This window comes from Branchiostoma floridae, chromosome 16 (assembly GCF_000003815.2).
Source record: "Branchiostoma floridae strain S238N-H82 chromosome 16, Bfl_VNyyK, whole genome shotgun sequence".
Lineage (NCBI taxonomy): Eukaryota > Metazoa > Chordata > Leptocardii > Amphioxiformes > Branchiostomatidae > Branchiostoma > Branchiostoma floridae.
This window is the reverse complement of record NC_049994.1, coordinates 17,142,744-17,157,063: the sequence shown is the minus strand read 5'-3', so window position 1 is coordinate 17,157,063 and position 14,320 is coordinate 17,142,744. Positions and strand designations below refer to the sequence as shown.

General features: G+C 39.7%; 1 protein-coding gene across 2 annotated transcripts; it reads left to right on the top strand.

The window, feature by feature from the left end:
- Positions 1 to 1,662: 1,662 nt before the first annotated feature.
- Positions 1,663 to 14,104, top strand: LOC118403845 (cyclin-dependent kinase 2-like). 2 transcript variants are annotated; one of them, XM_035802701.1, is made up of 8 exons: positions 1,663 to 1,919; positions 4,801 to 4,878; positions 5,326 to 5,446; positions 6,574 to 6,744; positions 7,750 to 7,851; positions 8,337 to 8,406; positions 9,573 to 9,706; positions 12,269 to 14,104. In XM_035802701.1, the coding sequence occupies exons 1-8, from the start codon at positions 1,804 to 1,806 to the stop codon at positions 12,374 to 12,376; spliced, it is 900 nt and encodes a 299-aa protein (XP_035658594.1). In that variant the 5' UTR covers positions 1,663 to 1,803; the 3' UTR covers positions 12,377 to 14,104. The 2 variants fall into 2 exon arrangements, with proteins under 2 accessions (XP_035658594.1, XP_035658595.1); XM_035802702.1 differs by lacking the exon at positions 1,663 to 1,919 and adding an exon at positions 3,144 to 3,360.
- Positions 14,105 to 14,320: the final 216 nt, after the last annotated feature.

The following is a 14,320-nucleotide window of genomic DNA, read 5'->3' as shown; positions in this document are numbered from 1 at the left end:
TGCTGAAGAAGAGTGATGGATGGACTCAAAACATCCAAAAGTATCGCTCTCAGAACCAGGTTTCTAGAGCATAGACGGCCAAGCTCAGTCAAAACATTGGAGACACATCCATATAGAAACTCTGGGACACTCTGTGGATTTTGACAAGGTGGAGATACTTGATTCCAAACAGGATTACTTTCTCCGGGGAGTGAAAGAGGCTATTTACATCATAAACGTATCAGATGATACAGTTTTTTTTTTACACAAGCAATGAATCATTATCTAGGCTAGTAGCTGATGCTTTTGGTGACTGTGTGTCACCTTCCTCAGGGCAAATTACATAAGTGTGAAAGTCCCAGATCACACAAAGTTCAAGTTTTGAATTTTTTCTACATGAAAACTCAGCTAACCTGAACTCCGGTAGGTCAGTGTCGAACTGTACAGCCGCCTCACTCACCACCTTCAGACTGTCGTCCACAGCTATGGCCTTGATCTGAGAAACAATAAAACATTACTCCTACCATGAAAGCAAAACAATTCAAGAAAAAGGATAAAAACTATTCTGCAATGATATGCTACTAGTACTTGACCTGATTAAGCCTGATAATCCATTTACCTCTGCAGTGCAGCGAAACTGCAATGTTTGTACATCATAATGAATTTCATAAGACGTTTGATGAAATCAGACACCTATATATAGCTCCAGAAACTTGTTTTTCCACAACACCTACGGTTTACTGTGCAGATTTTGTGTAAATATCAAGCCTGCATTCTTTTATTGTGTTGTGTTTTTTAAAACCCGAAACAAAGAATACTCAAGTATTAATGAATAAACTCTGTTATAGATATATTTAGGATTACATCTAGTATAGAATGTCGCAGTTGATTTTAGGAAGCCGTCATTGGATGATGTACAAAATGTACCAAAATGTACCAAGACAAACAGGTGAGCACCTGAACACACCTGTGCCACGCCCCCTTTTAAACTTTCTCCTCAAAACAACTCCCACACAACTCCCTCCAGTTTTATATCACACTCACCTGCTGCGTGCTGAAGTCCAGTCCCAGGAACAGCCCGTTTCCGGACATCGTTTGGTCGTTTCCAGCTTACTTTTCCCCAGATCTGGGCAGGCAAAAAGGAACAAAAACTCCCTTTGTTTTGAATACGAAGCGGTCAAAACTGAGACCAGGTTGCAAAGATCGAAGTCCATCCAAGCATATTTTTTTGCGCCCGTGTAAGGCGAGAGCCTCAAATATTGTAAACTTTGCAACGTCTGAAGTGTTCTGAGTACTGTTCAGCATATCAACATGAGAAATCACACAAAAGTGATAAATATCACCGCTTATTTTACGAAGAAAACTCGTCTGACTTACCGCAGCAGCCCAGGTAGACCTGTCTCAGCTGACTTCCGGGTATATGTAGGTCAAAGGTGAAATATGCTGTCATGGTGTTTGGACGACATTCTTGATCAAATAGAAATGTTCAATACTATTTCAATAGTTTTTGATACCCGTACATGAATTCTATATATTAGTGCGCTTTTTATAAACGAAAAGTTAGTGAAAAATGACTTGAAAAGGCGCAACCGGAAGCGGGGTGAGGCTGAGGTCAATCTTGTGGACCAATCAGAAACCAGTATGGCGGATTTGGCGGGAAACCTGAACCAATAACTTCCCAGGTCAGTTGGAGAAAAACGCGGGAAAATGTCGGCGTCCCTGGATTCATTCACCGACTAGCGCTTTGTTTGTGTGAGTCGCCGGTCGTCTGATTCTGAGGGGAAAAAATCGTCCATCTCCATGCCGTAACACCTTTTCTGAGCTATGGACAACTTCCAGAAGATAGAAAAGATCGGGGAGGGCACATACGGGGTGGTATACAAGGCCAAAGACAAGGTTACTGGCCGTATGGTCGCGCTGAAGAAAATCAGACTGGATACGTGAGTATGCCGAGCAAAAATCATTCACTTCCGAGCGCGTATACCGATATTCTGTTCTTTATTGCAAGAGTTAGTGGTCTTGTTTGTAACATTTGTTGGTCCATGTGTTTAATAATGTAGTCAATCGGAATTTTCTGACAGATTTTTTCTTTTGGGTACCCCATTTAGTAGAGAAAATAGGTGTTTCTTGGACATACTTTTCGTGTCGTCTGTAAAGGATTTTTTTCCTGAATAATATAATATAGCGTTCGCGTTCATGTTGACTAAAAAGTTATATCATGTAAAACTTTCCACAGCCCGTATAATAAATAATGATGCGAGCTGTTCTGAAGTTACCAATGAAAGAGATACATGTCTTATTATCGTCGGATTAGAATACGAGAAATGGAAATTCTCTGTAAACAAGCCACGTAGTCTGCATAGGGTGGGGAGGGGGGCGGGCTAATACAAATCAATGAAAGACACTCAATATGGCGGTGAGGCCTACATTTTTTTTTCAGGCAAAAAAGGAGTTAGAATTTTGTAAGCATGGAGTTAATTTCATTTATTGATGATTCCACTTTGGAAAAATTTGGAACAGAATTATTACTTTTATTCGTTGATGTAGGTTAGACATACGCAAAAAAGTAGTTACTCAATTGGATATTTTCTGTTCTGTTCTTCCGATAATTTCCATCATCGGCAATTATTGACATGTTTTGGCTATTACGAAACGGAGGTTTGCCAGGCCTCCGTCCAGGTGATTTGCAGTGAATCACCAACTCCAGACAGAAGGGTTTGCTCCATCGCACACCGCACTATCACACGTGTGGTGGGTTCTTTAACGTGCCTAGGGCATGGCTCTCCCCAGACAGACTCCATTTAACGTCCTATCCGAGGGACGGCCCTAGCCGAAGCTAGGTACTCATTTTCACCTGAGTACAGTGAGGAAATACATGTAAAGTGCCTTTCCCAAGTGACACGGCAGCCAGATTCGAACTCGAGACCTCTTGTTCTCGAGGCAAACACGCTGCCGCTGTGCCACACAGTCTCTCATATGGTTTTGAAAACTGTCAGACGAAGCTAATTAACTCATTTGCATCAACAGTCTTAACTTGTCTTACCTTTGTAGCTTTTGGACATTTAAAAAATTATCTTCCATCCATTTTTGCATATTGATTCATAGTTAGGATAAACCTGTTCTTCAACTTGATCTCTTTTACATATCATTCAATTCAGCTGGGATATATAAACCCTTTCCAACAAGATCTTTTCAGTGTCACTGACAAAAACTCCTGGATAGTAGTTAAAACGTCTGATCGTTACCGTAACACCTTTTCTGAGCTATGGACGACTTCCAGAAGATAGAAAAGAACGGGGAGGGGACATACGGGGTGGTATACAAGGCCAAAGACAAGGTTCAAAACCGTATGGTCGCGCTGAAGAAAATCAGACTGTATACGTGAGTATGCCGACCAAAACTTATTCACTTCCGAGCGCTTATACCGGTGTTCTGTTCTTTATTGCAAGAGTTAGTGGTCTTGTTTGTAAAATTTGTCAGTACAGGTGTTCAGTGATGCAGTCAATTGGAATTTTCTGACAGAACTTTTCTTTTGGCCACCCCATTTAGTAGAGAAAATAAGCGTTTCTTTTGCATAATTTTCGTGTCGTCTGTTAGGGATTATTTTCCTAAATTATCACTGTAGCGTTCGCGCTCATGATTGTATATCATGGTAAAAATTTCCTCAGCCTGTATAGTAAATAATAATGTTAGCTATGCCGAATTCACCACTGAAAGAGGTATAAGTATAATATTATCGTCAGATTAGAAATACAAGAAATGAAAAGTCTCTCTAATATAAAACAAGCCACGTAGTCTGCACAGAGTGGGGAGGGGAGCAGGTCAATTATACAAATCATTGAAATACACTCAATATGGTTGTGAGGCCTACAGAATTGTTTTGACAAGAATAAAGGAGGAAGAATTTTGTAAGGCTGCACTTTCATTCCATATATTGATGATTCCACTTTGGAATGAATAATTTGGAACAGAACTATTACTAAATTCATTATTCGTCAATGTAGGTTACACATCCAGGTAATAAGATTCGCCAAAAAGTAGTTACTCAAGCAACAAGGTATGGTTTTGGAAACGGTCCGACAGAGCTCGAGCTAATTAACTCATTTGCATCTTAACTTATCTTACCTTTGTAGCTTTTGGACCTTGAAAAGATTGTCTTCCATCCATTTTTGCATATTGATTCATAGTTAGGATAAACCTGTTCTTCTACTAGATCTCTTTTACATATCATTCTCAGGTAGGATATATAAACCCTCTCCAACAAGATCTCTTCAGTGTCACTGACGAAAACTCCTGGATAGTACTAGTAGTTAAAACATCAGACCGTTTCCAAAACCATAACCAGTTGCTTGAGTAACTACTTTTTGGCGTATTACTATTATTATTATTGCTGATCAATACTAACGCCGTACTCGTCTACAAATCTCTTAGCAACAAAATCCCATCCTACATGTGCCAAATGATTGTCTACTGCTATGACCAAAGCACAAGAACAATTACAGAAAGTACAAGCAATCAACTTGCTGTCCCAAAACCCCAGTGAGAAACCTTCAGAAGAGCCATCACCTACCTACACCCAACATGCATCTACCACCAGACATACGTACAGCCCCAACTCTGGCTTTCTTTTAAGAGATTCTTAAAGTAACGGAAATGACGGAAATGAATGGGCTCGAGTCATGTCTCTCCCTATTATTTGTTTTGTACCATGTATGTAAAATTGTTTGGTTGGGATTCAATCCCAGAACAAGTGATCCAGATGAGGTGTTGTTTATCATCAGACAACATGATGCAATAAAAATACACAACACCTTTTTTCAGTGAGTCAGAGGGAGTTCCCAGCACGGCCATCCGAGAGATCTCACTTCTTAAGGAGCTGAATCACCCAAACATCGTCAGGTGGGTGAAGTAAAGTCCCTATTTTCAAACAGCACTGTGCAAGTACCCAGACTCCTTACACGTGTTTTCAACTTACATTCGTCCCTTAAACAGCAGACCCGTCTTATTGCTGGCCCCCCAAATATTTTCGCTTGCACCCGTGAGGCAGGGATTGATCGCAAGCCCTTTCTGCGCCGCCTGTAAGGAGTCTGGTGTCCCTGGGTACTACGCAAGAAAGTTGTAAATAAGGAGATGAGTGGGTCAGCCATTGCCAGCACAAGCTGCCTGGGCTGACCTGTGTTATGAGTTGTGTCATTGTCAGAAAGAAAGAAAGAAAGAGACCATGAAAAAAAAGAAGACTTTTACTTCAAGCATTTATTCTTCCAAGTGCCATACCAACACATCTGAAGATATGATTCCCAAAGAAAAAAAACAGAACTATTGGTAACTTCTTTCTTCCCACCCCAGATTACTTGATGTGGTGCACAGTGAGAAGAAGCTGTACTTGGTGTTTGAGTACTTGAACTTGGACCTGAAGAAGTACATGGACAGTGCACCACCCTCGGGACTGCCTACTGAACTTGTCAAGGTAGTTCTCAACTTCTTCTATTGGTTTCTACATGTTAATGTTTCTCTCAGGGTTGCTCACGGGTTGGACAAGTCCACCAGCACAATTACTGTAAATGCAGAAATGTTCGTGGTGGATTAATATTCGCGGTTTTTGCGGGGACCACTTCACCATGAAATTAAAACCACCGCGAAATGTCATTTTTCCTGCTACCGCGAAATCAAATCCCCGCAAACTTAAATGCATTTACAGTATCTTGATCAGGCAAGCCCATGTCCTACCCCACTTGCCCGGTCGGACAAGTAAGATTTTTCCAGGAATTTATTTATTTACATTGCATTTATTTATTCATCTCAAAACATGTGGGTAGCCCCTTCAACTTGTTTGAAGTTGATTTCCAAGGGGGCCCACTACATAAATAACAAAAACGAAACGTGTTACATTCAGTAAGACAACCAGAGGACAACAAACAATATATACAAATAAACCGAGGCGTCTTTACCAAGAACAGTTGTCAAGGTCAACTAAAAACGTCAACGGTGGAGGTCAGAGGTCCATGTGCAGAGGAGTGTGTCTTAGGGCAGCTTTAAACTGCCGTAAAGTTGGTGCATATCTAATGTCTGCCGAAAGGGTATTGTAATATGTTGCTCCTCTGTATGCAAATGTGCGGTGGCCAGCTGTGTTTGTGTAATTGGGTTTATGAAGCAAAGAGGCTTGTCTGGTGTTATGGCTGTGTAACAGGTAGTTGTGTACAAAGGTGGTATCCAAGCATGTCGGGACAAGCCCGGGACAAGGAATGACATTTTGATTTGCTTGTCAGTTTTCACAGTAATGGCATCCAGCATTGGTCAACATAGAAAAATAGAGCCAATGATATACACATTTTGTAAGAATTCCATTGCTGGAAGTGAAAATATTTTAGAAAATGTCATTCAAATTTCAGGCAAGTGAAGAGTTGGTTTGGCCAAAAAAATGTTTTATATAATTGCCAAATAGGACAACTGAATTTTACACTCCAGTTTTTGTGAACAATCCACTGCTTCTGTGAAGTCATGTTATGTAGATAGCGCACATGGCTCAGTGAGAAGTGGATTGTACGTATAAGTTGCAGAAAGTGGTAAGTATAACTTTGTTGTTTTTTCCATCAGAGTTATGTCCACCAGATTCTGAAGGGTATAGCGTACTGCCACTCCCACCGAGTCCTACACAGGGACCTGAAGCCTCAGAACCTGCTGATCGATGCAGAGGGAAACATCAAACTGGCTGACTTCGGTTTGGCACGAGCTTTCGGAGTTCCCGTCAGGACCTACACTCATGAGGTGGGTTCAAAAGGAGTTGTAGATAGGAAACAGATCTTAGGTATGATTGTGTGTAGTCCAGTGCAGTGAAATACTTTTTCAGCCAGGTTGCCAAGGCGGCAACCTGAGTCAAATGCCGGATTGTGCCATCAACATTTCAGATTGCCCCACTTCCAAGTTAATATTACTTTCTTCAAATCAGCTACTTCTTCATTGTCTTTTCTTCCAGTTACATGTAACTACTTATGTTTTATCTTATCAAGATATAAATGCAAAAGCTTGTGCACATAGGTGGGGGAAAAGCATCTGGGGTGTTCCATCTGCAAAATTTCAAGTTGCACACTGCACTACCTGGGTTTAAAATTAAGTTGCCCCAAGCAAAATCTAGTTGTGTTTGCAAGTTGGTATTTCAAGTACTGCCAGCGGTTAGTGGTGTAATTCAGGGGTGCACTTGACTGTCGTTATATTATGTATCAATGCAATTGTTGATTTTCTTAATAAGAAAGAAATAGAAGAAGGACCAAGAAGTCACGAGTTCCAATCCATCATTCCATTGTGCTCAGAAAGAGCTACTGGAGTTTCCCCGGTAAATTGAACATATGAATATTGTGTCTGTCTTCTCTGTCACAATTAGTGGAAGAAAAGTCTAATTATTTATTGAGCTAAACTAAAATAAACTGGTTACAGATCACTGTCACTGGAAAGGGTCACAGATAAGACGATAAGCTGTGGTACTAGCCTGGTATCCAGCTGTATTATAGCTCTTGAGTCTTTGTTTGTTTGAACCTTTATTTATTCATGAAAGCTCAAATCGGTCTGCAGGCCGCTTTTCATTGAGGTCATGAGGGAAGTGGCAAGGGTCAGACAAAGTATATAACAGAGATAACAGATAACAGAGTCTCCTCTGTCCTCTTCGCAATACCAAGCCGTTTATTAGGTTCATTTGAGCTTAACTAGTTTGAGATCGTTTTCACCTTTGAGGCATGATTGTAATTGTAATCCTCTAAACCTTGCACCCATTTGCAGGTGGTCACCTTGTGGTACCGCGCACCTGAGATCCTACTGGGCTCCAAGTTCTACTCTACACCTGTGGACGTCTGGAGCATCGGCTGTATCTTTGCAGAGATGGTGAGATTTTATCTTAGCTCAAACCTGCCCAAGGAGACAACTCAGTCTGGTCTGTGTGGATAGGTGGTTTCTAAAGACAGGATTTTGTTGCTTTTGTCACTGGGAAAAATTATCAATGTAAGTTTGTATATCAACAATGGGCAGGTGGTCCTTATGTAGAGGTCAGTAGTACAGGTTTGACTGTAGCTGTGATTTAAGGAACACATTATGTTATTTCATGTAGCTGAAATGTGGAGAAGGAAAGATACAATTGAATCTTTTATCCCCAAGCTGGAAGGAGTTTTTTTGCTAAGAAAGAAAACCTGGATAAACACAGGTAGGCAGCAGTCAGCTAGTCATCACACTGCATGTCTAAGCGGCTCTGCCCAGTGGGTTCATGCTAGCAAGTCCGCACACATAAATGTCCTTCTTAACACACATCTTCTAAGATTTTTTTGATAAGGAACTGCATTTTACTGATACTCTTTCTTTTTCGCATAAAACAGATCACAAGAAGAGCACTCTTTCCAGGAGACTCAGAGATCGATCAGCTGTTCAGAGTCTTCAGAACGTTGGGTAAGTCATCCTCTCTTCTGACCTAATGTCTTCTAGATTGTAGTGATTGGAAGTCTTTTTCAGTCCAGACAGTTAACGTTTGTGATCTAAAAAAGACACACTTTAATTTGTGTCATTTTTCTTGTACATCAAACATTGGTTGTTCTGAAAGTTTTTAAACAAATGTCTTGATATCCATAGATGTTTGGGGAGAAATGCAGACTGTGATATGAAAATATACTTTCTCTTTGAAATATGCTTAATTTTTTCCTAATTTGTCATATCTTACATTCTGACAAACTTCAGGACATTAGATGGCTGAAGGGTAAGTACATACATTAACATGTACTAGAAGTTATGTGTGTGAAGCTTGCCTTTTTTGCAGCAGCATTTTCAGAAACCATTGCAGCAGCCTTCTCCTCTAGATTCTGTAACTATATTATATAGAAACATAAGCAGTAAATCTCATTGTGAAACACACCAGTTCTGTAGGTCAAGTCATGTCAAGAAGCATTGTTTGGACCTTTGTGCACCCTGAATTGGAACTGTACAGCAATTGTTTTGTTCTGTAGGTGCCATGCTGTACCTAGAATACTCCTTTATACAATATATATGGCCTCCTTTAGTCAATATTGACCATGGTAAAATCCTAATTGATATCAGCCCTACAACGTCGACTGTGGCTAAACAGTCCTATAGTAGGCTATATGAGAATGACAGTCTCTGCCACATAGGGCACATCTGTAAGCTGACTCAGGTCTGTTGCAGAGTTCTTTTCGCAGGATCCGCTTTTCTTGTGCCATGCGCATCAGTCTGGTTTCTCCTGTATACACTAGTACACAGCATATTTATGTTGGGCATCAAAAATTTTACTTTGCACCTAAATGTTAAGGTTAGGTAGTTGACAGGCTTTTAGCCAGGCATGCGTCAATGCGTCATCTGGACGCACTTTTCTTAGAATAACAAGAAATTTGACGCTCTGGCCGCCCTTACACTGGGTAAAAAATCCTCTGACAGGCATGAAATTCTGATTGACCAGGGATGCTACCAGGTCATCTGTGGTCACAGTCTTCTACTATGACCCCTGTAACAGTATTTTGACCTCTTTGGATACCTTAGAATGCACTATTTCAACTTAAAATCATCAAAAACTCTGTTTGTTGTGTCCTTTCATCTGTTTGTGGCAGGCACCCCCGATGAGACGACATGGCCCGGTGTGTCCCAGCTACCAGACTACAAACCCACCTTCCCGCGCTGGCCCCGACAGGACGTCACCAAACTGTTCGCCAGTCTGGAACCCGAGGGAACAGAACTCTTCGCTGTAAGTTGACTTGCCATTTATTGAGGTTTACCACATTGGTGGGAAGTATTGACATAACAGGTGACTATCACTTTTTCAAGATGTCAACCTGGAGAATAGACTGTAAGGTTTGGTCCACTTACACGAAGAGGCGCTTTTTGATTTCGTAACATGCTCAAGGTGAGGAAAGTCTTGTAAAGTGCTTTTTCCAAGGGCACAAGATCAGTAGCACGTAACAGTCTGTCAACTCTAGAGGTGTGTGCTTTCACTTGAACAGTTTGACAGGGTATCATTTGCTCATCAGTGTTGACACAAACCTAATGAACTGTTGACAACTGGGCAATGTCTATTCAAATAGAATGCAACAAACTTTATGTAGTAGTATGTCTGTATATGTAGATGTCAACATTAGGCACTACCAGAAGATAGAAAGAAAACACGTTCCTTTGAGACACACCAAATATGGTTTAATGTATTCATCTATGAGGCGGGTCCATCCAGGGAAATTCATTCCCATGGCTTGTATGCACAATGCTCCTCCCACTGCACTGGGGCCGTGCTGGCGGCAAAACTTTTTAGAGGCTAAAGAGACTTGACTCCGCCCACTGCACTAGACACAGTAGACAGTCTCTGGCACCAGCCTGCTGGCAGTGCAGACTCCGCCCTTTTGGGGGTGTTGTCTAGTCAGGTTTACTTTTGGGGAGGACAAACGGCGTTTGGAATTTCCAAAACAAAGACTGAACTGACAATATCTGATGATTAAATGACAAAAACAAATGCTCATAAAGCATATCTGATGGTAACAGTGCTCCAACTTTTAAAAAATATTTCACATTATATATTGTTAGTTTAGTTTTTACTTTGATAAAATGACCAAAAGTATCTGCTACTGTGACGAACTTTTTCAACAGCCTCCCACGGCCTGATCGGGACGTGCCAAGTGTATGAGGGACAAGTGTCTGATTATTATTTTTTCTATTCTTAAAAATTATTAATGCAGTTTAGTGAGGGTAGGCGCGCAAGTTACGAGGAAAAAGTGTTGAGGACGAGGAGGAAACGTATTTGTAGTTGTAGTTTTTCAAGTTCCACGAAAAAGATTGTCATACAAGGACACTCCCTCGGCAAGTCGTAATAAGCCAGTCTAGCCCAAATATGGCTCTGGGCTTGCCACATATGGGAGGGCAACATGAAGACCCGCCTCGGCGGTGCGCTCTGTGCACATGGGACCTGATAAGTCACGCCAGGCAGCGCCCGCACATGTATTTGTGTTTTGCTCATTGCGATTCCCTCTGAAACAACTGAAACCAACGTTTTTTTACATTTGATCTGGCATTATTGCACAAATAAATACAGTCAAAATGCCGCTACTTTGTATTGAAAATAAGCGTTGCGGCCCCAAAATGAGCGTAGCGGTCCAAAATTTTAACGTAGCGGGCCGCTACGCAACTTTGCGCTAGCTAGAACCCTGTGCAGACAGAAAAGCACACAGACAGACAGACACAGACACACACAAAGACACACAGAGACACATGCTGACAAGCTGAAACAATTTTTCACACCCTTTGGGTGCAGTATTTATGTCAATGGTGTAACATTCATATTCATTTTCCCCACTGCAGCAAATGTTGTTGTATGAGCCCAACATACTCAAATTGTAAAATGTACTTTTATGCTAGTATGTAGTTTAATGATGATGTTTTCAAACACTCAAATATTTTCCCCACCGCAGCAAATGTTGTTGTAAAAGCCCAACATACTCAAATTGTAAAATGTATTTTATGCTAGCAGGGCTCGAAATACCACATGCATATGCAAGTTTGTGCATGTAAAATTGGTGTGGTGCAAGTAAGTTTGGACCAAACTTGCACCAGTGCAAGTTACTTTTATCCACTAATACCTGACTTTAGAAAAAGCTTACACACACCAAGAATATTGTCTGCCATTGAAAGGTAAAAGAAAACAACACTGAATAAAAAAATAGCCTAAATTTGTTATTTCTAAACTTGGTTAGACATCCAGGTAAACAAAATTTGAAGACAATTCCATCTCTATAATGCCAATAATTCCTATGATGTTGTCTTACCTTGATTTGCATATGAGTAAATACATTTTGTATACAATTTAGTGACTTTGATATGATCAACAGTACTGGATTTTCCAGTTATATGTGTTTGTATTGAGTTGTTCTAGCGATGGTTAAGAATAGTGATGGAAGTCACTCGAAGAGTCCAGAAGAAATCTATTGATCTTATCAAGTTGTAGACATTGAATTGTCTTAAATTAAGCCTAAATTCACATTTGTTGTACAATTTGAAATCCAAAATAAAATACGCTTTGGAAAACAAATATCCAAACATGTGGTCTTTATGTATCCCCATATATTTGCAAATTTTCAGAAGAAGAATAAAGGGTTAACAGTTCACTATTTTGGGTTGTGCAAGTAAGTTTCTTTTGGTGCAAGTTACCTTTGGCTTAACTTGCACTGGTGCAAGTTGACTGAAAAGTGTATTTCGAGCCCTGGCTAGTATGTAGGTTTATGATAATGTTTTGAAACACTCATAACAAATATTTTCCCAACTGCAGCAAATGTTGCTATATGAGCCCAACAAGCGCATCTCTGCCAAGGCAGCGATCAACCACGTGTACTTCCACGACGTGAGAAAAATAGAGGTTCCCAACCTGAAGGGGTGAAGAGGGACTGACAAACACTGGTGGACAGGGGGAACCAGCGGTCGCTGTTGTGAGTAGGATCTTCGCTGATGGCCACACTGATTGTTCTTGTTTCTCAGTCAATTTTTTTATTGGAAAAAGTTCTACAAGAGACCAAGATAAAACAGTTCGGGAGGAAAATGTGAACGATACACTTTTTATAATGTGTGTACCAAGGATCAGACTTTCCTGTTAAACTATTGTTTTTATTTTGATTACAGTCCAAGGTTATCCTTTTACATTCGAGAACACAGAAATACTGAGGTGTTGCCTACCCTAAGGTCTACACAAATGTGATGTTTAGGATGACTACAGATAACATGCAATAGTCAAAAAGGAAGGGAAACAGCCCCTTATAAACATGAGGCCAACAATTTTGACCAGACAAGACGCAGAGTAACAACATACCGATTTTTTTTTATTATACTATCAAAATATAATAGAAAAAATACAAACATCATCTGTTAGTGTTACTTCTTTCCTTGTTATCTGGCCATAGCAAAACTCTTATTGCCAGCTTGCAGTATTGGATGAAGTCATCTTTGATAGTGTCACATTAATGAGGACCCCTTCTCAGAAGTTATAGCTGCAAAATGTTCCTCTACATTCCACCCTGTCATCTCTGGATTTTAGCTACTGTAAATTGGCAGAATTTCATACCTTGTGACCATTTTGTTGCTGTTGGTTGTTTGTTTTAGGGTTCCAGTTTGGGTAGAACTCTTCGCTATATGAAAGACTATTCAAACCTTATTTTGATATTTTCCCAAATGCATTTAAAGTATTTTAAATGTAAGGTCAGTAGGATCAACTTTTGACACTGTGAAGATGATATTTTTAACCAATATGCTTTCTTTCTAAACTTGTAAAATTTGTAAAAAGTGTTTTATAAAAAACAAGTAAAATCTAATTTGATAATGGAATCTCCACCAGTTAGATGTGATCTCTTAATACACCTGTAAATTTGTATCAAGCTTGTTTTGCTTTTTGGTGTAGTGACTTATATATTTTAACATTTTTGACTCAGAACGATGAAAGGAGTATGTTACATAAAGATTTGGACATTGCTGTTTTACACTAATTGTTGATTCAGAATTTCTTTGCCTTTTGATGACTTTTCTTGATATTTGCCTCTCCTATATTGCAAAAGTAAAAGTGTAGTAGTGTTTGTTTTTTAAAGATGCATCCAAGTTAAATGTGTGAATGGCAGGGAGATTGTATGAAACAAGATTTTGATGTGTTTGTTATTGCAGAAATATTTGTGTAAGGCCTAAGAAAATTAATATTGTGTTTCTGATCACTGTTCTGAAAAAAATAGGTATCTTTTTTTCAAATTTTGGGTGAAGGGGATCCATTGAATACTGTTTTACAACGTCAGAGAAAATTGCATCAGAACATTGGTATTTTCAACATTTATTCTAATTATACAGATATACATTGTACAACACAATTTCTATTGCAAAAAAATATGAGGAAAATATGTAAGAAAATGGTACTACCACATTTTCATTACTTAGATGTCAGATTGAAATTTTAAATCCCTTGCCAGCAGTCAACCTTCTCCTAGAAAGGATAGATTGGACAGCTGTTTTCTAGGGTTGGTAAAGTAATTGGAAACAGAACATTTTTTTCTCTAGGCCTTACATCGTTGTTACATGGATACATTAAAAATATAGCCTATTCAGCCTTCTGTAATAAAACAGTTAAATATTATATTCTTCCAGCTGTAGCTGTTTTGACTTATGTTTCATTTTAAACTTTCATATCATTAGGCATAGTGGGTGTACAACATAGTTGCGCTTACAGTTCAGGGCTCAAAATACTTTTGTTCTGCATACCGCACTGGTGCAGGTAACATTGAAAATTACCTGCACCAGACAAATTTTACCTGCACCACTCTGAATTTAGGAAGTATGGATCATACAAAAT

Coding starts and splice junctions, on each gene's coding strand:
- LOC118403845 (XM_035802701.1), top strand. CDS start 1,804: ATGGACAACTTCCAGAAGATAGAAAAGATCGGGGAGGGCACATACGGG. Junction 1,920..4,800: donor AAGAAAATCAGACTGGATAC/GTGAGTATGCCG, acceptor ACCTTTTTTCAG/TGAGTCAGAGGGAGTTCCCA. Junction 4,879..5,325: donor AATCACCCAAACATCGTCAG/GTGGGTGAAGTA, acceptor TTCCCACCCCAG/ATTACTTGATGTGGTGCACA.